This window comes from Danio aesculapii, chromosome 10, assembly GCF_903798145.1.
Source record: "Danio aesculapii chromosome 10, fDanAes4.1, whole genome shotgun sequence".
Taxonomy (NCBI): Eukaryota; Metazoa; Chordata; class Actinopteri; order Cypriniformes; family Danionidae; genus Danio; species Danio aesculapii.
The window spans coordinates 38,930,071-38,954,564 of NC_079444.1; the positions used below are offsets into that span (position 1 = coordinate 38,930,071).

The 24,494-nt window shown below is 36.5% G+C and overlaps 1 protein-coding gene across 1 annotated transcript; it reads left to right on the top strand.

The window, feature by feature from the left end:
• Positions 1–401: 401 nt before the first annotated feature.
• On the top strand, positions 402–24,219 carry stt3a (STT3 oligosaccharyltransferase complex catalytic subunit A). The gene is made up of 18 exons (XM_056466740.1): positions 402–486; positions 1,054–1,176; positions 1,256–1,316; positions 3,587–3,708; positions 4,589–4,734; positions 4,809–4,899; positions 6,755–6,861; positions 6,968–7,132; positions 7,223–7,403; positions 8,998–9,153; positions 10,616–10,707; positions 10,787–10,942; positions 15,161–15,349; positions 15,470–15,586; positions 19,925–20,027; positions 20,120–20,308; positions 23,158–23,273; positions 23,816–24,219. Exons 2-18 carry the CDS (start codon positions 1,089–1,091, stop codon positions 23,852–23,854), a joined length of 2,118 nt encoding a protein of 705 aa, XP_056322715.1. The 5' UTR covers positions 402–486; positions 1,054–1,088; the 3' UTR covers positions 23,855–24,219.
• The last annotated feature ends 275 nt before the right edge of the window (positions 24,220–24,494 follow it).

Genomic DNA, 24,494 nt, shown 5'->3' on the forward strand with positions numbered 1-24,494 from the left:
AAATAATTGCCATAATTTTATAATATTTAATTGCAATATTATGTATATTAGTTAAACTACATCAGACAACTCTTCACTTTTTGTTAAAAGGCAACAAAAACAACATCTCGAATAAACGGTTTGCTTTAGAAGCGTGTTCACTCATTAACAGCATGTAAATAAACCATAATCTAATTAATAATAATAATAATAATTGTTATGAAATTTGATAGCTCAAGTTTGGAAGTTGACTGTTGCGTGGACTCCACTGTGCTGACTGTCTTTCTCCCATTAGGACACGTCACATCTGGAGCGCCATGCGGAACTGCTCTTGACACGCTTGAGTGACATCTCAAAGACCAATCAGCGAAAGCCATTCTTCAGCAATCGTGACGTCGAGCCAATTAGCGATCTCTCTACGTGGATGGGCGGGGTGTAAACGCAGAGAGGGTTGTGTGTGAAAGTGTGGAAGGGCTGGAGTGAGTGAACTGCCGATGAATAAGACTGGTAATTTTGCACAATTAGAAATTATAAACTCATGTATCATATTTATGCAGTATTATTGACATTATGTTTACTCGTGTGCATTTAACAGCGCATTTGCGTATATTAAAATAGCTCGCGAAGACGTGAAATGTTTGATGTTAGCTAGCAGCTAAGGAGCTAATGAACACTAATAGTTGATTATCAGGAAAAGTTTATCAGGAAAACAAAGTGTTATTGTGCATATTAATGGTATTTGGGATAGTTTATTTATTATTAAGTTTGTGGTGTTAATTAGTTGGCATTTGAATTTACTGAGATTTGCCATTTTTGGAGATAGGAGAACTTAAAAATGTCTATTTCTCAAATATATTTGTTTCTACGACTTATATGTAATGTTAAATTGATTTAAAACATTAGAAATACGTTGTGGATTGCTTAAGAACACTTATTAAAGTTAAAATCCTCCAAAATTAGCTTACTAATTTAGCATGCCTTACTATATGAGCTCCATTTTTAGTTTATCCAGTTTATTTCCTCCCCCTGATGTGAACTTGTATTTTAACACGCTGTTTATGTCTGTTTTGTCAGGTGTAAAGAGTTAGTCCTGCCTCCCGTGTGTTAAGATGACCAAGCTGGGCTTCCTGCGTCTGTCCTATGAGAAACAGGACACCCTGCTGAAGCTGCTCATCCTGTCTATGGCAGCCGTCCTGTGTGAGTGGATGCTCACCTCTTCATCTGACGTCCCGTACATCAGCATTCCTCTAATTCTCTTCTGTCTTGTCAATTTCAGCCTTCTCCACCAGACTGTTTTCTGTGCTTCGGTTCGAGAGCGTCATCCACGAGTTTGATCCGTGAGTACAGCTTTAGAGTCGTTTGGAGCACTAGAATCCAAACTTCTGTTTAAGTGTTGTTTTTTTAATGATTAGATTTTTTTATTGATTGTCTTATTTGCAGATAATACAGATGAACATCTAATACAGAACTTTGACATATAAACAATGAAAGGAATATAAAAGCTAGTGTTGGGCAAAGACTAATCACAATTAATAAAAGTTTTTGACTTAATATGTGTGTGTTTTTAGGGCTTGCCTATACATGATAATCATATCGAAATGCGATAATTTATTTCGATAGCAATGAAAAGCTCTGGACATTTATTTATTTATTTTTGTACAACATGTCTTTGAGTTTTTTCAAGATTTTACAATAATTCAAACCCCAATACCCAAAACTTACCCCACACAGGCTTAGGAAAAAAAATCCTTATTAAAAAATTATTTAATATTAAAATAAATAAAATAATAATAATAACAACATTCTAATCAACCACCAATTCACATTCCACAACTTCAGACTTCCAAAGCTTCTTCAATATCTCCATTTTTTACAAAGTTCAAAAACACCTCCCAGATATCACAAAGCTCTGTACATTTTAACTCGATATTGATTTAAGAGCCAATCACACAGCAGCAATATGCGACAACAACCAAACAGCATGAAGTCAAAGACCATTTCTTACCGTACTTTGCTAACAAACTCGAAAAGATGACAAAAATAAATAAACAATGAGTTGAATCTTTGACGAGAGTAAACTAACCTTCAGTTATTATCCAAAGATGATAAAATTGTTGACAAAAAAGGCAGCTCGAATTCTGTTATATGGAAGTGGTTTGGCTATCTGAAGTGTGACAAGGAGCAGATTAAAACGATCTGTAAAGTATCTCAGTGGTTTGTGAAAAGTCTGGCAACACAACCAACCTATCACATCACCTAAAAAAAGCATCACCCAGTTTTCCAGTTTGTGTGGACTTGCTTGAAGTTGTACTGTATATTTTTATCGTTTACATTTTGCACATTTAATTTACCTCATAATGCTAGATTAGTATTTTTAAATGTTTTTTTTTACTATTTGTTTTAATTTAGACCAAATGTGTAATCTGTTTTTGCTAATAAACAATATTTTAATTTGTAATTTAATGAACCCTCTCAGTTTTGTTGCATCAGTCTCTGTTAGGATCATAACTTTTAAAGCTGCAAGCTTTCAACAACTTGTATAGAAGTTTATCATTATTGTTCAATATGGAAAAAAATTGTCGAGTTTGCATTTTTGCCATATCGCTAGGCCCACTCGGAATTTGCACGTGCAGATATCCACAGATTTTTAATCCCATCATTAAGCCTCTGTATTTACTTGTGTAAATATGTGTAAATTTGTATTTATTCAATTATTACATTTATTTAAATTAATTTCACTAATGTTATTATGATATAATAATGGTAAAATTAAAATGTTGATTAGATTTATGTACAGTACAGTTTGTAAAGTAATATTTTCTGTCTTTTACTGTATATATTATATGAGAGACGGACTAGAGACTTGAGACTTGGATCTAATTGGATTTAAGTTTAAAATATGTATTTTTTTTATTTCATATATTTTATTTTCCCTAAATCATTCCGCATAAATCAGCAGATTTTTAACAAAATTCTCAGCAGAAATAATAAAAAATGTCCACAGATTCTATCTGGCCTTACATATTGCCCAGCCCTATGTGTTTTACATATATTTATTATGTATATGTGATAAACGCACACACAAAATAAAACTAAACAAAACAGTTTTTGGCTTTTTAAGGCATTTAAATTTTTATATGTTTAGTATCGGATATATTTTATATCTATATATCAATTTATGTATTTATATATCGATAATAATTATACACCACGCACACACATATTATGTCAAAACAGACTTTATTTTTGGATGCCATTAATCATTTTGCCCAGCACTAATAAAAACATGTATCTATGTGCACATTAAAAAATAAATAATAATGATTATTAATTAGTTATAATGATTAATTATTAAATAAAGAAAATGTATACACGTAAATGGGGGAGGGTGGTGTTACCTACAGTCAAGCCTGAAATTATTCGTACCTCTTGCAAATTCTGAAGTTTTTTATTCAGATCTAACTAAAAGCTGAGAAACATTTTTTTTTCCTGCTATGATACCTCTTGTACATTGTCTTATTGTCTTTCGCGAGAAGCCTGTGTCATCTATCTAACAGTTTATTATTATTATTTATTTATTTATTTATTTTTGTTTAATTGTTTACAGGTATTTCAATTACCGGACCACTCGGTTCCTGGCAGAAGAAGGATTTTACAAATTCCATAACTGGTTCGATGATCGGGCTTGGTATCCACTTGGGAGGATTATTGGAGGCACCATCTATCCAGGTACAACAATTTTATCAAATTCTTATCAACATAAGTTTGTGTTTTAATCGGCAGCTGAGCCATTGGGCTTCATTTAGCAACCGAACATAAGATAGAAAACTGAAGGGGATGTTTAATGGGATTTTTGTCATGAAATTTTTTTTAAAAAGAAGAGTATAAGTTACATCACATACTTATTGCTCAAAGTTTAAACTGACCATTAGTATTCATTACATCTCATAAACATGGACCATATTTAAGTCTAGGAATGTCATAGCAACAAGCTGAACCTAGTGGTCAACTAAAATGGCTTTTTTTGATGCCCGATGCAGTGCTGATATCTTAGGTGGCAGAAAAAAGCCTTTGAATTAAATTAAATCTTCGTGCTACTTAACTTAAAGATAGTAAATAACACATGGGTAACATTGTTGCAATAAAATGTACTTTTTTTGTACTATATTTTAATAATAATAATAATAATAAAAAAAAATATCGATATGCAAAAACGCACAGTGCACAATGTAAATGAGATATCTTTATATCTTAGTGAATATATAGACAATATATTTTGGTGCATGTTTTATTAAACACTTTAAGAGTTTGGTCACGTATCATCTTTCTGTTCCTAAAGATTTTAGTTTAAAATTTAAATGAGGTATTAAAAAAACCTAAAAGTTTAAAACCTTTTTTATCTGTGTATTATCTTCAGTTTTCCTCTTCATTAAGATGTTATAAAAATGTTATATAGACATTACAGTTCTACAAAATCATCCCAAAACAAAACTTTAGGAGCTTGAAAGACATGGAGTAGTAAACATTCCAGAAAACTTGCTATTGTCTGTCTAATTGGTTTAAATTACACATCACAATCTAGATTTCAGCTGTTTTGTATGTTTTACAGGGTTGATGATCACATCAGCGGCTCTATATCATGTGCTGCACTTCTTCCACATCACCATTGACATCCGTAATGTGTGCGTGTTCCTCGCTCCTCTCTTCTCCTCCTTCACCGCTATCGTCACCTACCACTTCACCAAAGAGCTGAAGGTGAGAGAACTTATCAGTCTTGCCTTCTCATTGTTTATCTAGCTAACTCAGCTAACTAATACTGTATGTTTCAGGATGCGGGCGCTGGGCTTCTGGCTGCTGCTATGATTGCAGTCGTGCCGGGATACATCTCCCGTTCTGTGGCAGGCTCTTATGATAATGAAGGTACAGTCTTGTTCCAGAAATTTTTGTTCAGTTTCCCAAACTGGTTGATATGGTAAGCCTTTACTATGTTTCTGATGCTTTTAAAGGCCTCTATGAGTCAGTATTGTTTTGCTTAAAGCTTGTAAAAAACGTTTAAGAATTTCTTTCGAATGTTAGATATAAATAAGCAATCGCACACAAGTAGCAGTGCGATATGGCAGTATATCGGCACTGGTGGAAGGCGTGCGTTGGCACGAGGCTGCAGACCGAGTGCCTTAGTGTCCCACCAGTGCTGATATACACCCATATCACACTGCTACAATACAACAGTTCGACAGCATAATCGTGTATATAAAAAAGAAAATCAAACACGGAGTCTAAAAACCCTTTTGTTTGAGGAACATTTCTCCACTGTTCATTCACATCTGCAGCTGACTTCAGAACAGTAGAAACCATTACTAATGCACCAACGTCACTTTAGAGCTAGTATTTGAATGATTCTCTAGCGTAATGTCTAAAGTGAGGACAAAAACAGGTGATTTTGCTCACATTTCAAGATTAAAAGGCTGAAAGGCATTAAATTCCATCAATCTGGAGACATTTTCCAGTATTTCTCTGTTGCAATCAGGAGATCACAATAATTAACCCTGAAAAAGCCAAAGCAAACACTAGCAGATTACTGTTGTGTTTGACAAAAGGAAAAACGCTAAACACATGCAGGCATTTCTTTCTTTCTTTCTTTCTTTCTTTCTTTCTTTCTTTCTTTCTTTCTTTCTTTCTTTCTTTCTGTTTACTGAACAAACAGAGGGCCAACCAAAAAATAAATAGTTATACAAAGAGTGGACAACACAATATACATGCATTCCTAATATGCGAGTCCCATCTCACACTCAATACACTACAAATATATTGAATATATAAATATAACACTACAACATACAAAAAAGAGAGATCGACTTAGAATGTCACTCACCAGTTTTATAATCATTTTGATCAGCTGTAGTTAGAAATTATCCCGAGTTTTTTTCCTGACACAGGTGTCAAACTCTGCACAGTTTAGTTCCAACCCGAATTAAACACACCTGATCAAACTAATTAAATCCTTCAGGCTTGTTTGTGGGACAGGTAAGTGTGTTGATGCAGGGTTGGAACTAAACTGTGCAGGGCTGCGGCCCTCCAAAAACTGAGTTTGACACCCCTGCTCTAAGGGCTTATTATGCGATCTCTGTTGCCATCTTGTGGTGGAGTGTCAACTGTCTTAGTTTAGCTCAGTAAGACAGGCTAATGGATGCCGATGCGCTGAATCTCTGAAATTTATAAATGTTTTAAAATAGGCACTATCTTTATAAATAAACTGCATAGCTGCAATCTAAACAATTACATTGTCGACCAAAACAGACCTCAAAAGTACATTATGTTGGCCAACAGCTGCAATATTTGTCAAGCTGTAGACTGTGTTCTGCTTGAAGCTGTATGTGGGTGGAGTAATACATAAGGGTGAAAGGTGAAGAGGCAGGACAGGTGCTGTTACTGGCAGAATATCGCACGGCTATCAGCCAATCAGATTCAAGAACCAGATAGTACTGTTGTTTAAGTTAATATATATATATGCACCACTGTTCTAGGGTTTGGGAATAGTAAGAGTTTTATTTTTAAAAGTTTTGCTTTTCATTCAATACTTTTATTTAGTAATAGTGCTTTGAATTGTTGAAGTGTTTATCGAGGACATTTGGGATTGTACATCAATAATGCTGTTTTTTATTTATAATTGAAGAAAAAAAACTCTGAATGTATATTGTGATCGAATTAGAATAAAAAAATGTAAATAAATGTGAATTTACATAAAAATGTATGACAATTCTTTTGTTTTATTAAGGAATTGCCATTTTCTGCATGCTGTTGACGTACTACATGTGGATCAAGGCAGTGAAGTCAGGCTCCATTTATTGGTCATCCATGTGTGCGTTGGCTTACTTTTACATGGTAAGCGATGCAATGTTGCTTTAAATTGAGATTATTTTTGTGCAAATACGTTACTGTATAAATGCATAAAACACACAATAACCATAACTTTGTGTGCTGATGTCAGGTGTCCTCCTGGGGTGGTTATGTGTTTCTGATAAACCTCATTCCCCTGCACGTGCTGGTGTTGATGCTCACCGGCCGGTTCTCTCATCGCATCTATGTGGCCTACTGCACAGTCTACTGCCTGGGCACCATCCTCTCCATGCAGATCTCTTTTGTTGGATTCCAGGTTTGTAATAATTAATCATCAGCTATCAAATAGAAGTACTTGCTCCTGTTATAAACATTCAAATAAACCTTTATTTGGCTCTTCCTGCAGCCCGTCCAGTCCTCTGAACACATGGCTGCTTTTGGAGTGTTTGGTCTGTGTCAGATTCATGCTTTTGTCGATTACCTGCGGAGCAAACTGAACGCGCAGCAGTTTGAGGTGTTGTTCAGGAGTGTCATTTCGCTGGTCGGGATCATCCTGCTCTCTGTGGGCGGGTTGCTCATGCTAACAGGTTAGAGGAAACACTATTTCTTTAAATAACTCAATGAGTTCTATTACTCCTATCAGCTTAAGGTGGGAGGCCTTAAGGATGAGGAAGAGACTAGTGGTTACTGTTAGAGTTATCCGGAGCTGTATGACTTTGAGTATCACAGTATTGTTAAATATTACAATGCTAACAATATCAACAGCAATGCTCGCACAAAATATGCTGCTGATTCAGTCATTGCCTAGTGACAAAAAGCTGAAGTTTCACAAACTAATTTCGAGAGGCGAACATGATATGATTGATCGCAGCTGGTCTCTCGTCTGTAATCATTAGTAAGGCAATTGAAGTTTTCCAAACTCACTATAAATAACCCGTCTAGCATTACTCCCTTATCTTCGTTTTTGAAGAATCTCCCCCTTTTCCTCCTTTACCAGGGGGAGCTCTCGAGAACAATCTGATCTCGGACCCCCATACATGCTCATTGACTACGTTTACATGGACATCAGTAATCGAATTATTTGCTTTAATCTAATTAAGAGAATAATAAGACTAAGGTGTTTACATGAGTTGCTTTTTGAGTGTTACTTACATGATCCCGTTTTACATGTTATAGCACATAATTTGATTAACGTCATTGCGTCACCAGGCTATGCGAATTGCATTGAGTTTCATCCAATTTCGGGTGTTTCATTTTTAATTTGTCGACTTTAACTGCAGTTTGGCACTTTCACTTTCATTCACGAACATTTCATGCACACCCTCCGTGACAAACGAGATATTGGATGCGACTAAAAGCTGCTGGAAGAGCTGTTTTAATGGTTTTAAAGTTCATACCACATGCTGAATGAAAGAGAAAAAAAAAAACCTCCGCATTTCATGATGCAGGTGTCTGTGGTTTACACTGACTGAGTAGGTGCAAAGAGTGTCATACAGCCGTGTGTGTGTGTGTGTGTAAGGACTATCCTGTCGCAAAACGTGGCAAAAAAGTCCTACATAACAAAGGAATATAATTCGATTAAAGTGTTCACATGTCTGTACTGCAGTTCAATAATGTGACCAAAATCAGCATACTCCACATGTCTTAATTCGATTTCTCTTTAGTTAGTTTATGACCTTAATCTGATTAAATCAATCAAAAATTGCTGTTTAAATGGTTAACTCTTAATCAGAGTATTGTCTTAATCGCATTAAAATCGAATTATTGGTGTCCATGTAAATGTAGTCATTGACCAGGTGGGAGACCTGGCCTCAAGTATCTACAAGCTTAGGGTTTTCTCCTGGGACAGCATGCCAAACTTGCTATTATAATCAAGCAATATCGAAGTGTGAACTCGAAATTTTTCCTCGTCAACAAAAAAGGCAGTGTGGTGAATAAATGGGCATTTACAGCATGGCATAATAATAAATCCACGAGTTTTTAATTTAACTGAAACTTCATAGACACATTTTGGGCACACTTGAGACTTTTGTTATGTCTTCAAAGGGAGGATAGTAGGACCGCATATTAAATAAATAAATGCATTTTAAATGCATATTATAAATACATTTTAAAATGCTTACTTCTGGTCTTTTAAATGTTGTTTTTCAATAGTTCGTTTTTTGTATTGTCTCATATTAGGAAAAATCTCGCCTTGGACTGGCCGTTTCTACTCTCTGCTGGATCCATCGTATGCCAAGAACAACATTCCCATCATCGCCTCTGTGTCTGAGCATCAGCCCACCACCTGGTCCTCCTACTACTTTGACCTCCAGCTTCTGGTCTTCATGTTTCCAGGTACAGTTTAAGAAAATGTGTATGGTGTTGGTATGGTCTGCAGGATCAGTGTTGTATTTTAAGGAACAGCTATTAAAACTCATTGGTAACATTTTTGATGACAATAATTCAGTATTTTAGTGTGTTTTTGAGCTAGTACCAGTTGGTTGCTTTAGGCCTGTCATAATAAATCTGACACTAGACCACAGGTAAGGGGCAGAAAGTACATGTCTTAAGTGATTTAGTGAATCATCCATTCAAGCAATTAGTTTAAAACATCCAAATCTTTTAGAAACTAAACATCTGACTGTATTTATGAATGGATCACTGGTTCAAGTTATTAGTTCAAATTTAGACAAATTTTCTGCTTCAAGTAAAAAAAAATGTATTGGTAAAACAGAGAGTTTAGTGTCTAAAATGTGAGTTGCTTACTATCCTTGTTTTGTTCAACTGAACTGTATTACTTTTGCAATTATGCTTGTGTTCTGATGTTTGGGGAAATGACACTCTTGCTTGTGTGATAATACTTAGCTATGTCATATACTATATGAATAAAAACCAAAACCTAACTACAATTGCAGTGAAGACGCTGGATTGGATACATACAGTGGGGAAAATAAGTATGTTAAACATCACCATTTTCTCAGTAAATATATTTCTAAAGGTGTTGTTAACTTGAAAATGTCCCTGGATGTTGGTAACAACCGAAGAAAAACATACATGCAAAGAAAACAAATGTAATAATAAAAGAAAATGACGTAGGGAAAAGTATTAAACACTTGAAGAAAGGCAGGTGTAGAAAGGCAGTAGTTCTTCAGTAACCCTCTGCCCTTCCTAACTATAATTGAATATCAGCTGCTTCAGTTCCACATCTACATTAGCAGGAGGATGAAGATGAAACCAGGGTGGACATTTCAGCAAGACAATGATCCAAAACACAGCCGAGGAAACTCTCAAATGGTGTCAGAGAAAGAAAATCAAGCTGTAGAATGGCCCAGCCAGTCACCTGAACTGAATCCAATAGAAAATACAAAAAAGGTCAGATTTGATAGACAAGACTCACAGAACCATCAAGATTTTGTTGAAGCATGTGGAAAAAAAAACAGACCCGAAAAATGCATGTGACTTCATTCTCCATATGAGAGGCATCTTAAAAAACCTTTTGTATCAAGTATTAAATACGTTTCAGTTTCTCCTTGTCATTTTATTGTTATTGCACAACTCATTTTTGAAATATATATATATATTTAGTTTAGTTTTATTTTTATGTTTGTATTGTTTGGGTTTTTACCAAAATCTGGTTCAATTCTGTCAACAGCTCCTTTAGAAATATTATTCCCAGGAAAAAACATGACGTGTTCAAGACATATTTTCCCGCTGTACATGCATGCATGCATAAAAACAAATATTTATACAAATTTATAAGTATAAATGGCATTAAAATAACATCACCATCATCTTTTTTTTTTTTTTCCCCTCCCAGTTGGCCTTTACTACTGCTTTAACAACCTCTCTGATGCCACGATTTTCATCATCATGTATGGCGTGACCAGCATGTACTTCTCAGCTGTGATGGTAAAATATTTCCACTTTCTCTTTGAAGTAGATGTGTTGGTATATCTCTCTAACCCTACCTGCTATCTGTTCTTCTCAGGTGCGTCTCATGTTGGTCCTCGCCCCTGTCATGTGCATTCTCTCTGGCATTGGCGTTTCTCAGGTCCTCACCACCTTCATGAAGAACCTGGATGTCAGTCGACCCGACAAGAAAACCAAGAAACAGCAGGACTCCACCTACCCAATCAAGAATGAAGTACGATCAATGCTTTTACAATCTTTTTACTCATTAGCTTCATGGTTTCTGCTCATTCCTCCATAGCGGGGCGCCACACCAAAATTCATCCCACCACGGCTACTTTACAGCATCTCATTTAAAACATTCAGTCTTTTTTTAATAGCTTGTTTTAATCGCACCGAAACGTATTAAAAGGTTAGTGAATTATAACAGCGCAAACTTTTCTGTAACCGTACTGGTGCTGTGCGCTATTTGTTTAACCTTTAATGCGCTGACTGACTGACTGACAGGTGCGTGATGCGTGAGGCTAGAAAACACAACGTAGCTTTCAGTTATGATGAACCGTTTCCATAATTATACTTTATAGAAAAAGGTATATGGCTCTGCGTATTATGCAAGCGGCAACCTCCCGCTCTCCCTCGGGAGGCCAATACGGAAGTAACTGAAACTGCAATTCATCAAAATTCCGCTAGTCCTGGCTCCATAATAGAGCAAAGTGCAATTGAGCCCACTGTTAGAATGGCCAGCTTTACAGCAGAAAAAAAGGTGTTTACAGCCTGGTACAAAGAACGATTTTGGTTCATAAAGCTATTATTACCCTCCATGACAACTGTGAGGGGGGTGAATTTTTTTATAACTCATCCATTTCCTTTATATTAGGTTATATTAAGTTTGCATAATTAAGGACGTGGCCACTTGAGTGACAGCTAGGTCTCGCTGGTCGCCGTCACTTCACCTCAGCTGAATCCGGCAGATTAGCCACTGATCTCGGCATATTCATCGTATTTTTGTTTTGTTTTATGTGGCTTTACTCAGTCAGCTGCCTTTTGGACTTATTTCTTACAATTATCAGATGATATGGGATGCTGTGTGCATTTAATTGTGCTCACAAACCGTTCACGTGGCCTCGTTTCCCATGTGAGTAAAGTTATATACTTGTATACCATCTCTATTAATGTATTTGTTTTATTTAAGATCATTTATCATTTATAATGTTCTTTAGACCTGTAATGCCCTCCAGAATGTGACAGATTGATTAGCTGTAGGCTCTAGAACAGTCATCTGAAGCGTTATCATACAGTGTTATGCTGGAGTTCATCAATAGTCTTGCATTTACTAACACACACACACATCTGAAGTGTTTGGAAGTAATTCGCGTTTACCTCCTGTAGAAAAACGTCATAAGAACAATGTTTAGTGGCTCAATGTATTACAACAGTGTTTTTGAAAGTCTAAACACTTTATTGATATTGTGTACAGCCAAGCACATGTGGTCAGAACACAAACGAGTCGCAGGTAATAAAGTATCAAGCGTTTCTCCCAAAGTAGTCTGTCTGCCAGGTCTAAGCAAAGTGCCAGCAGGTGTCTGTAGCTCCGCCCACTCTCCGCCTCTTTGCCCTTGTTTGGTATCCCGCCGTGGGTGCGATGACGCGCGAACAAAATGGCGACGGTTGGCCGCGCCTACTTGTGGCTTCTTTTGCGCTCTTCAGAAACCTATGGGTGACGTCACAGATACTCCGTCCATATATTTTACAGTCTATGGTATTATGACTTTATCTTGCTGGAGTTTATAGCCGTTTCACTTTACTTCAGGACGCATTAATGTCGTTCTGTATGTCTATTAGAGACATTCATAAATATTCCTAGCAAATCTTATAAATGTTGAAGACGTACTCATTACAAAAACGCACTAAATTGCACTTCAGCAGCATTTATTTGAGAGCGCACAAGAAGATCTGTGCTTGAGCAGCATATATTTGAGTGCGTGCAAGAGGTTTTGTGCACGAACAGAGAAAATCAGCACGCAAGCAAAGAGGATCACATGCTCGTAGTAATGTAATGTGTTTATATAGCGCATTTATTGTGTATTACATGAACGTGATCTCGACTTGTAATACTGGGCTCCCGACATTTGTTTTTGAAATAACGCCATAGGTAGTTGGTAGATCTGTGTAAAAAAAAAAAAAAGGCCTGCCGCCACAGCTGGATAAAATCCTAGAGGAAACACTGAGCTTGCATACAAGTTTGTGAGTTTAACTGGAATAGTGCATGATTGGTTTGGGCATAAAGCGTCATTTTCATGTTCAGGAGAACAAAATGATTACTACCTTAGGAACTGGTACAGATTTTGAAATAAAAGCTCATGTTTATTCTTACGTTTTGTCTCAAAATAATGTGTTTTGTGGGTTTGAACTAGCAAGACTTAAAAAAAAAAAACCCACATATGAATGTTTTGTTTGTTTATTTCCAATGTACGCAGTGGAAATTAACCATTGGGCGTTTCAGAAAAAAACTAAAACTACATTTAAGATCGATTTACTAGTTAGCCCCCATTTACATTCATGCATTTTGGTTTTAAAACAGCATTTTAGAATGAAAACGATCCACGTCCACACTGGCGTTTCATCTAGCGTTTCTGAACAGCTCTCTGTCCACACTACACCACTGAAAACACACATCACGTCACCACACACACACTCTGGCATGTGCTGCAGCGTATGCGGACGTCTGAGCTCCAGGCAGGCAGCTGGCGCTTTGAGCACACCTCCCCAGGTGAGAGCTGTGCACGTCAGACAGTTCATCAAGGATCTACTGCTGGATCTCAACTCACTGTAGTTGTTAAAACGTGACATTTAATTCATCCTGTCTCTATCTACGACTCTACAGTCTTTTGAATCTACAAAGCTGCTGTCACACTAGAGCTTGTGTGTGCGAAATTCTGTTGTACGGCACTGCGAAAATGAGCGGGATTAAACAAGATGATTAGCCATTAAAAGAAAGCGAGCGATTGCTCCATATTTTAAATTTCTGTCCAGAGAGCTCATGTTTTGATCCTCAATTGGTCTCACGCAGTCAAGTGATGCGATTTCGCAGGTCAGAGTTCACCAAGTTTGAACTTTCCAACGCAGCGAAGCTTGACGCACGAGCTTGCGTTTCTGGTCTGACGCATTCGTGTGCGTATGAATGCAAGTCTATGGGAAGAAAAAAAACTTGTTCTCAGGTAACGTGTTTTGGCTGAGAGCACAGATAATTTAATATATTCATTTATGTAACCGCGTACACTGATTGTGCATGTTTACTGATTGCCTGCCTTTCCTATATTTATAAACTTATTATATGTTATACTTTTATAAGGGCCATTATTAATTAATAAAACTGATATTCAGCAAAAGAGACATGGTTTTTCACATTTTTCACAGAAAATGAAAGGATGCGGTTATGTTAAAGGCTGTGTTTTGTTCTAAATATGCATACAGTGAAGATGACGGTCATATAAATATGCAGCTACACAATGCCTCAATATTTTTTTTATTATCCGTTGTTAATATTAAAATGAAAATTATAATTTTTGCTTTTATTATATTGTTCAAATATTGAAACAACAAAGCCAGGGTGATGTGAAGGACGTTATAAAGTACATTGTTCCCTTTAAAGATTGACCTGACGTTTCCTCAGCAGTTTTTCCACATCAAACTTGTGAAGTCTGAACTTACAAGGAAAGACTGAACTTTGTGCACTGTAATTTTGAGGGAAAAGCCCCAATCAGATAGGCGAATGTCTGCAGCCATGCCTCCGTTTTCAGATGTCTGATGGAGCAGCAGCATTTAAAACCAAAATAGGCTCTTCGGCGTTTTCAAAACGCTCTGTTTTTGGGGCTTAAAAAATCTGTGGGAGTGTGGATGGAAGTCGAAACCGTAACTAATGTGTTTTAAAACTAAAATGTATTAGTGTAAATAGGGCCTTGGTCTAGTTAACCAATCATGTCTTTGGTAACACTGCCACAGTTTACACTATTAACAAACCATTACGGTAATAGTTAGTAAATAGTTAGTAAGCTAGTAGTTGAGTTTGGATTTTGGGTTGGATTAAGGATGTAAAGTAAAATCATTCTTTACATCTACTAATAAACCTTTAATATCTTCATAATAGGCAGGTAGGTAGTATGCCAATAGTTAATAGTGTGAATTGTGACTTAAAAGGTTAACACGTCTTCTTTTGAGGTAAAGTCACATGGGGTTTTCTGTGTATATTAAGAAATTTATTTAGTAAATGTGTTTAGTACCATGTAGTTACCTTAAATGTCTTGTCATCTTGAAAAAATGTATACCTCAGTTGTTTTTAAGGATCTTTTAATGTGTTGTTTGTATTTATGTTTATGATGCAATAAATCCCCTTAAAGAAACAAAACCATGTAGATGGAAACACCGTTGATGTTAATCTCTGATTGGTCCATAGGTGGCCAGTGGGATGATTCTAGTGATGGCGTTCTTCCTCATCACATACACCTTCCACTCCACCTGGGTGACCAGCGAGGCGTATTCATCCCCCTCCATCGTGCTTTCTGCTCGCGGTGGCGACGGCAGCCGCATCATCTTTGATGACTTCAGAGAGGCTTATTACTGGCTCAGACACAACACACCAGAGGTCAGTGGGAACTTTCTGCTTTGTTTTGGATTTATTTAGAAGTTACTACATGCTGTGTTGTACAACTTGTATCCCATATTCTAGTATTGTGCTGTTTACTTGACATTTGTTTGTGTCTAGGATGCTAAAGTGATGTCATGGTGGGATTATGGGTATCAGATAACAGCGATGGCCAATCGAACGATTCTGGTTGACAATAACACTTGGAATAACACTCACATCTCCAGAGTGGGTCAGGTGAGTGAGGCAACCCTCTACAGACAACTTGATATAGGTTTCACTATTGGCTGGATGTGCTAACTGCTCTGAATGGTAGAGTCGTGATATAAATGAAACAAGAAAAACTGGGAGGAGCTACTGTATGTCCAGCCCATCTTAATGTTTCAGTTGAAATTGTCAAACATCATACTAGAATGCACATTTCAGAGTACTCCATGGGACATTAAGGCTGCATTTACACTGCATGGTTCAAGTGGAACAATTTAGAATTTATTTTTATTTATTTATTATTATTATTTTTTTAATGTGTAAGAAGGAAAAAAATCACACTGATTTCTATTTACTCAAATAAGATTTAGACCGATTGTATATGAATCAGATCTGTTCCCTCGTGTCTGCAGTGCAAGCAGGTAGACCGTATTTTCACCTGTCACTGCGAGTCACGCGTCATTAAAAACTGTAGTGAATGATGTCAACTTTGATGCTTTCATTTCAGAACAGAGTTCTGCATGAATCCCAAACCTCAAATCTTATATACTAGGACATAAAAACTTTTGTATTGTCATGTTGTCATAGTCATTGTTTTTTAGCATGTTAATGAGAGAGCAAGTGCGAGCACAATGTCCGCCACGTAATCATTATAAACTAATATAAAACTATTGCATACATGGACATGACAGTAGGATGGTTTAAACAGTGGTTTAAAATATGGCCAAATGAGAACTTTTCTGTCATATACTATAGCAAAACAACTTGTCAAAAGGAAAATTTTAAAAATTAAACCCTGCGAACAGATTAAATACAGCAATGGAGGAAAAAAGTGCTCTTATCATCAGCTGTCAGTCAGCGCCTGCTCTTTTTTAAATTCAATTTTATTTATTTATTTTTTGTGTGTGTGTGTCATTGCACCTTTTGCTGTCATTTTTAAAGATTTATGTAAGCAGGTCATCACAAAAATCAGATAGTCACAAAATCAGAATTGACCATCAAGATCTGCATCCTGAAGGTGCTGTATGTACACTTGTGATTTTTCTTAAGAACAAAAATATCAATGTTTACAGATATTTGCAAAACAAGTGAACATACTTGTTCATCTAAGAAAAGTGATTCTTGTCAGACTATCTTTTGTTTTTTCTTTGTTTTGGTCTGTGTAACTCCACCCGCTGACAGTTTACCCAATTATATTTTGGCATCTCGGGTTGCCTTGGTGGTAAACACAGGGTATTTAATTTCAGTCATTTAGGTTGCCTTATATATACGAGCGCAGTTCAAACTGTGACCTCCAGAGGACACTAGCAACCTCTGAAATGAGATGCAAATTCAGAGTTGTAAAAATGAGGGAGATTTTAATTATCAAATAATATGAATGTTACAAGTGTAAACATTAGCTGAGCAGCTTACAGTGTACGCCTCGATCATCAGGCATGCTGGCGCCTGTTTGTGTCATCAAACTGGCAACCTGTGAGCATGTTGAGTGTGTTCTCGCTGCAGCCTATAGCATGATCACGTACTGGATCAGGTCCTATACGTAGTGGATGTGTGCAGTTGTTGATAAATTAATAAATTACACAATACATTGTGTTTTTAGTTTCTGCATCTACCCCAAATCAAAAGCCAACCCTCACAGTTATTATAGTCTACACCTACCCCAAACCTAAACCAAACTATCACAGTTAATGCCTACACCTGTCCCAACCAAAACCCAGCTCTCAGAAGCACTACGTATGGGACCTGATTCAGTAGGTCATCGCGCTACAGACTGCAACGAGGACATCTTGAAGGGGTAGGATGGGGAAAAAAACCTTCTCCAATATTTAGAATTTGGACTGAAACACCTAGTTCAACCACTGGGTGTCAATCTTACTGCACCTTTAAAAAATAAACTGTTAACAAAACATTCATTTAAACATTTTATATTTAACTTTTTTTTTTCCTAAAACTTAGCGATGCTTCACATTATTGGTTGTGTAAATAAAATAAACAAAAAAAAAGAGCACTGTCTGTTCAAGAGAAGAGAAATGCAAGTATTTCTGCAACAAAATATTCTTGGCCTCCAACTCAATCATTGGTGAGTGAATTGACCCTTCACTAAGCCCCGCCCTCCATAGTTACTGTTGCTACGCCTGTCAAGCTTTCGTGCCTGGCACGTCTATTACAATATGTATGCGCCGGTGTCAAATATTCCCAGGAATATAATTGGTCATTTTTGGCGAACAGGTGAGATATCTGAGAAAACCAGACAAAGAAGGACTGCAGTATGCGTTACAGGGGTATATTCACAACTTAATAGGCAACCGATTAGAAAATAATTGAATCAAAATTGAAGCTAGGTTAGCCTAGCCGCCTCATACGCTGACCATTCAACAGCTTAGTTCATGCACAGCAGGAGAGGTGACATTTAAAATAATCTAATAATAACAAATTAAACTGATTTCACTATTATTAGAAAAAAAGCCTCATAGATTAATTGTTCTACATAATTCATTTATAGAAAGAACAGCCAAAAAGGGCAAATTGATGGGATTTGTGCCGAATATTAGGATGATTGACCCATAACAAAGTACAGTAGCTATAGCTGTCAGTATGTTTGTGTGCTTATTATCCAGTTTCTATTGTAATTTGCAGTTAAGTTTAAAAATAAATTAAAATGCAAATGAAAGTATAAATAGCAGAAGTGAACAAATAGATTTTCCCAACCAGCAAATATTAATCCGACACCAAATATAAAAGCAGACACTAACCCAATATAACACCAACACCAATGACTAAATCTCTAAAAGATGGATGAAAACATTAGTGAATTGTAGCTCTGACATGGACATGAGGGTTATAAATGACTGAAAAACAGCTGCGGGTGAAGTATATTGATCGCAAGTGCTCAGATTGTGATTACAGCTCGGTTTTTTTTCTGTTTATGTAATTTCAAATACTCATAGCTTGAAACAGATGGAAATATGATTACTATTATTATGACTACTATGGCGAAGGCTTAAACAGAGCAGTTCTCATAATATCAAGGGAAAAAGAAAAAGACAGCTGGGAAACATAACCTGCTTTGTTTGTTTGTAGGAAACACAGTTTAGATCTTTTAAGAGGTGTTTGAATTATTGCCATCTATCACTGAATGTGTCAGGAATATCGAAAACAAAACCAACTTAACCCAGCTCTTTTTAGCGCCCCACACAGAGCTTGATCCACGCTGGCATTTCTCCCCTTGGGTTTTAGGTTTTAGAAAGGGAAAAAATTTTCACCACCCCATCCAAACTTTTAGGATACCAGGTATCAGATTTGCACAATCCATATGCACAATGCTTTGGCTTGTTTCCCTCGCTCGAAAGCTTGACAGGCCTCCTGCGCATAGCTACGGTTTCTAAGCCACGATTGGTGGGTGACGGTTTTTCAGGTGTGGCTTAGCAAAGGGTCAATTGTAACAATTAATTAGCAAATGGTTGATAATAGACATCATCAAGTTGCCCAAGTTTAAAATTTGTTTGCGTATGGGAATGATTTCCTCAGAAGTATTGAAAATGGTATTAATATTTTTCAAGGTATCGTATCAAAGTTAGAAATTCCAGTATCAAGACAACACTATAATCAGGGTGTCCGCGGGCTCTTAAAAAGCATTAAAAGGTAATAAATCAATTATGAGAAAATTAAGGCCATTAAAAATTATTAAAGTCTTAATCGCGTTTTTACAAGGTTTTAAGTTCTGTTCAAGCGTGGTCCAAAGTGTTTGACTTCAAAAAAGCGTAAATATATTTATTTTCCTCCTAATATTAACAACGGCGTGCTCCATCCACCCGATTTGATTCGGGCTGGGGCGCATCCAGCCAAGCTCCTCCCTCCGAGTGATGTTACGTAATTTGCGACAAACGCGGGAAGGTGATGTGACTCTCTCCACATGTAGCGAAACCATAGAGCGAAACAGACAGCAAAATGAAATGTAAGTTTGTGTACTCCTGCTTTGAGAAAGACGAGTTTAAACAATGGAAAACAACTGTGTAATTTGTTCTTTCAAGCTTTGTTTCTTCCGAGCTTATTCGAGATCTGTTGCATGGTTGTGCTCCATTTGATTTATTTAACTACAACTGTTTATTTACAACTGTTTATTGGGTTAAAGGGTCGATACTGATTCGAACTTGGTGGCGATGCAGTCTTAAAATATTCTGAGAGTCTTTAAAAAGTCTTAAAAAGGTATTGAAATTACCTTTAGGATTCCTGCATATACCCCGATAATGCATTAGTAAATGTTGAACTTTGATTTGTTAATAAATGTATTAACTTGGGTCATGTTAGCATATACATTAACTAATGAGACCTTATTGTAAAGTGTAACTATTTTTTTCTTTTTCACAGGCAATGGCCTCCACAGAGGAGAAAGCCTATGAGATTATGCGAGAGCTGGATGTGAGCTACGTCCTGGTGATCTTTGGTGGATTGACCGGATATTCATCTGATGGTACGGGAAGTGTTTTTTTTTTTTTTTTTTTACAAATATTAAATCCTGAATATCATGCATATGTTCATGTTTGCTTATGTGTGTTTGTGTAGACATTAATAAGTTCCTGTGGATGGTGCGTATCGGCGGCAGCACAGACACAGGGAGGCACATAAAGGAGCACGATTATTACACGCCCACTGGAGAGTTTCGTGTGGACCGCGAGGGCTCTCCTGTCCTGCTCAACTGCCTCATGTACAAGATGTGCTACTATCGCTTCGGCCAGGTCTACACTGAAGCCAGTGAGTTCATCCACTGATCTCTATTTTAAGCTAATTCCTTTTATATATTTGCTCCATTTGATATATATAATACTTATTTTTCTGATAATTTTATCTTTGAAAATAACTTGCTAATTTAATTTCAGTTAGTTGCCAAGACACCGTTTACAATTAATATTATTTAATAAATCTAATAGAGAAACTTTTATAGTAGTTTTAAATAGATTTTTTTCCATTTCATATATTTAAAAAATGGAATAGTTTAGTAATTGTAATTCTAATTTACTAATAATATTTCTAATTTAATTGAGTATTTTATTATTATTATTTTCTTCAGAATTGAGTGACATAAATGTTACAGCATAATGCTGTTTTATATTGACTTCAGTGCCGGTTTCTGTTTATTTTAGCATATAATTTCTAATTTAATTTAATTAATTTTTAATGTAAGCTGCCTAGGAAATTATTTATTTTATATATACAGTTGAAACCAGAAGTTTACATACACTCTAAAAAAAGTAGCATAACCTTTTTTTTTTTTTTTTTTTTAAATGTCTGATGGTAAATCATACTAAGCATTTACTATTTTAAGTCCGTTAGGATTACCTAAATGATTTACATTTGCTAAATGCCAGAATAATGAGAGTATTTTATTTTATTATTATTTTTTTGCATTAATTTCTAGACAGTCATAAGTTCACATGCATTTCCTTGATATTTATTTTTGGCTTTGCTTTTAAACTGTAAAACTTTGGCCAAATGTTTTGGGGATCCTTCCACAAGCTTCTCACAATAGTTTGCAGGAATTTTGGCCCATTCCTCCTGACAGAATTGGTGTAACTGAGACAGATTTGTAGGCTCACACAAGCTTTTTCAACTCTGCCCACAATATTCTATAGGATTGAGATTAGGGCTTTGTGATGGCCACTCTAAAACATTCACTCTGTTGTCCTTAAAGCACATTTGAACTAATTTGGCAGTATGCTTAGGGTCATGGTCCGTTTGGAAGACCCATTTGTGGCCAAGTTTAAATTTCCTGGCTGATGTCTTGAGATGTTGCTTCAGTATTTCTACATAATCTTCTTTCTTCATGATGCCATCTATACTCTGAAGTGGACCAGTCCCTCCTGCAGAAAAACAGCCCCACAACATAATGCTGCCGCCCCCATACTTTACAATTGGGATGGTGTTCCTAGGCTTGTAAGCTTTCCCCTTTGTCCTCCAAATGTAACACTGGTCATTATGGCCAAATAGTTCAATCTTAGTTCCATCAGACCACAGGACATGTGTCAAAATTAGTCGTTTTCCCAGTGTAATTTAGCAAATTGTGATCTGGCTTTTTTGTTGATTCTGGCTTGTTGATTTTCCCATGTTTTCACAAAAGGAAGCAGTGTGTTTGAGGATTTCCTTAAATACTATTCTACAGTTGTGCCTCCAATTAACTCAAATGTTGTGAATTAGCCAATCAGAAACTTCCAAAGCTTGACACCATCATCTAAGCTTTTTAAGAGGCATAATAATCTCATTATATGTAAACTTTTGACTTTCAAGAAAAGTTATAACAATTTCTCCAAAAATCTCTCTCTCATTATTCTGCTATTAAGCATAACAGAAACAAATTTGATAATCCTAACTTGCCTAAAAGAGAAAAAGTTTAGTCACATTAACATCTGACTTTTGTAAAAATGGTTATGTGCCTTTTTATACAGTGTATATAAACCTCTGCTTTCAACTGTATATATAAAAGTTAGGACACCTTCTCATTCAAAGAGTTTTTTTTATTTTCATGACTATGAAAATTATAGATTCACACTGAAGGCATCAAAACTCTGAATTAACACATGCGGAATTATATACATAACAAAAAACTGTGAAACAACTGAAAATGTCATATTCTAGGTTCTTCATTGTAGACACCTTTTGCTTTGATTACTGTTTTGCACACTCTTGGCATTCTCTCGATGATCTTCAAGAGGTAGTCACCTGAAATGGTCTTACAACAGTCTTGAAGGAGTTCCCAGATGATGTTTAGCACTTGCTGGCCCTTTTGCCTTCACTCTGCGGTCCAGCTCACCCCAAACCATCTCGATTGGGTTCAGGTCCGGTGACCAGGTCATCTGGCGCAGCACCCCATCACTCTCCTTGGTCAAACAGCCTTTACACAACCTGGAGGTGTGTTTGGGGTCATTGTCCTGTTGAAAAATAAAATGATGGTCCAACTAAACGCAAACCGGATGGAATAGCATGTCGCTGCAAGATGCAAGTATGCCTTCAATTTTTAATAAAACCCCAACTGTGTCACCAGCAAAGCAACCCCCCACCATCACACCTCCTCCATGCTTTACGGTGGGAACCAGGCATGCAGAGTCCATCCGTTCACCTTTTCTGCGTCGCGCATGACACGGTGGTTGGAACCAAAGATCTCAAATTTGGACTCGTCAGACCAAAGCACAGATTTCCACTGGTCTAATGTCCATTCCTTGTGTTTTTTATCCCAAACAAGTCTTTTCTGCTTGTTGCCTGTCCTTAGCAGTGGTTTCCTAGCAGATATTCTACCATGAAAGCCTGATTCACACAGTCTCCTCTTAACAGTTCTAGAGATGTGTCTGCTGCTAGAACTCCGTGGGGCATTGACCTGGTCTCTACCCTGTAACGGTTTTTAATTATAAAATTGTTAGGATAATAGTTGTAACTGTTACCCTGATGAAGGCAGTTCCTTGCTGAAACGCGTAGGTTTTTTTAAGGATTAGCCATGTGAATAAAGACTTTTAAAGTTTTCCACATTTTTCGAGTGCCTCGGACAAAAAAATTCTTGTTTGTTGAAGACTAAAATGAAACTTAATATATGTATTTTTCTGTTTCCCCCTCAGAGCGTCCTCCTGGTTACGACAGAGTTCGTAACGCTGAGATTGGCAATAAGGACTTTGAGCTGGATGTGCTGGAAGAAGCTTATACTACAGAGCACTGGCTTGTCAGGATATACAAGGTTAATTTGAGCTCTTCTCTGCTGCATTAAAGTCCGCATGAACTGGAAGCTGCAACCACTTTTTTCATATTGTAAAGCAGTTCCTAGAGAAATTAATATTAAATGAGAAAACTGGGTGTGGCTTGTTTTTTTTCTACTGCGAGCTGATTGGATGTAGTAAAGTAGGCATTTCATTCAGAAAGATTGGGAAAAGGGTTTTGGGAGTTATTACAACCTAACAGACACCTCCTCCTCACCATTTTTGTTTGTTGTCAAAACTGACAGCTGGAGGGGCGTGGTTAAGTATGTTAGCCACGCCCAATACCTCAGACAGACGTAATTTTAGAATTTAACTTAAAACAAACAAGTGCATTTTCAGATTTATTTAAAGATTACAGGGGCAAACTATTGTTATTTTCTTAATGAAATGCACAGATGAATTGTTCACCACAAAACTAGCACTGTAAGCTAACAAAATCAACATGGTTACTTTTGATTTCATGTGCACTTTAACTGTTGTTATCCTGCAGATCTCTCTGATAATCTGCTTTATCTCTCCACAGGTCAAAGATCTTGACAATCGCGGCCTCTCGAGAACGTAAAAACCCAGAAAGACAAACTCCCGCTACCCTTCTCTCGAACACACAGCACTGAACGTCTGCGGCCCCGTCCTGGGATCTGAGGAGAACACGAAGAAAACTTTTTTTATACTTCTGTTGTAATTGCTGAAAGAGATTTTCTTTTCATACCTTTTTTTTTTTTGTTTTCTTTCTTGGTTGGCTTTTTAAAAAATTTGATTCTCAAATGTGATGTTTTGTCTGTATCGGGGCAGAAGGTGTGAAAATATCACCTGATTATGTGAGGAAAATGTTTAAGTATGTTCATGAGTCATTTCTGCAATCTACTGGCCAGATAATGGTTTGATTTTGTCTTTAAATGGGTTAATAAAGGAGTGACTGGGATTACATTTCCTCTCTGTCTGTCATTTTTAATCCGTCGAGTCATTTAATCAGCTATTTTAATGAACTGTAATGTAAATGATTTTTTAAGACATGCATTAATAATAATATTATTGTATTTGGCTTGCATTTAGCTTAAAATAGTAGAGGATGGGGGATAAAAAACAAAAGTGGGTTTGATGAAAGAAATAACATTTTTATTTTTGGCTGTAATTTTGGTTGATGCAGAAAGCGTTAGGGTAAAAGAGTATATTTTATATATTCATTCATTCATTTTCTTTTC

What these genes read in the sequence shown, in the direction of transcription:
- stt3a (XM_056466740.1), top strand. Translation starts at nt 1,089, where the DNA reads ATGACCAAGCTGGGCTTCCTGCGTCTGTCCTATGAGAAACAGGACACC. An exon ending in TGGAGGCACCATCTATCCAG is followed by an intron (nt 3,709 to 4,588) that starts GTACAACAATTT and finishes TATGTTTTACAG; the next exon opens with GGTTGATGATCACATCAGCG. An exon ending in TCTCTTTTGTTGGATTCCAG is followed by an intron (nt 7,133 to 7,222) that starts GTTTGTAATAAT and finishes CTCTTCCTGCAG; the next exon opens with CCCGTCCAGTCCTCTGAACA.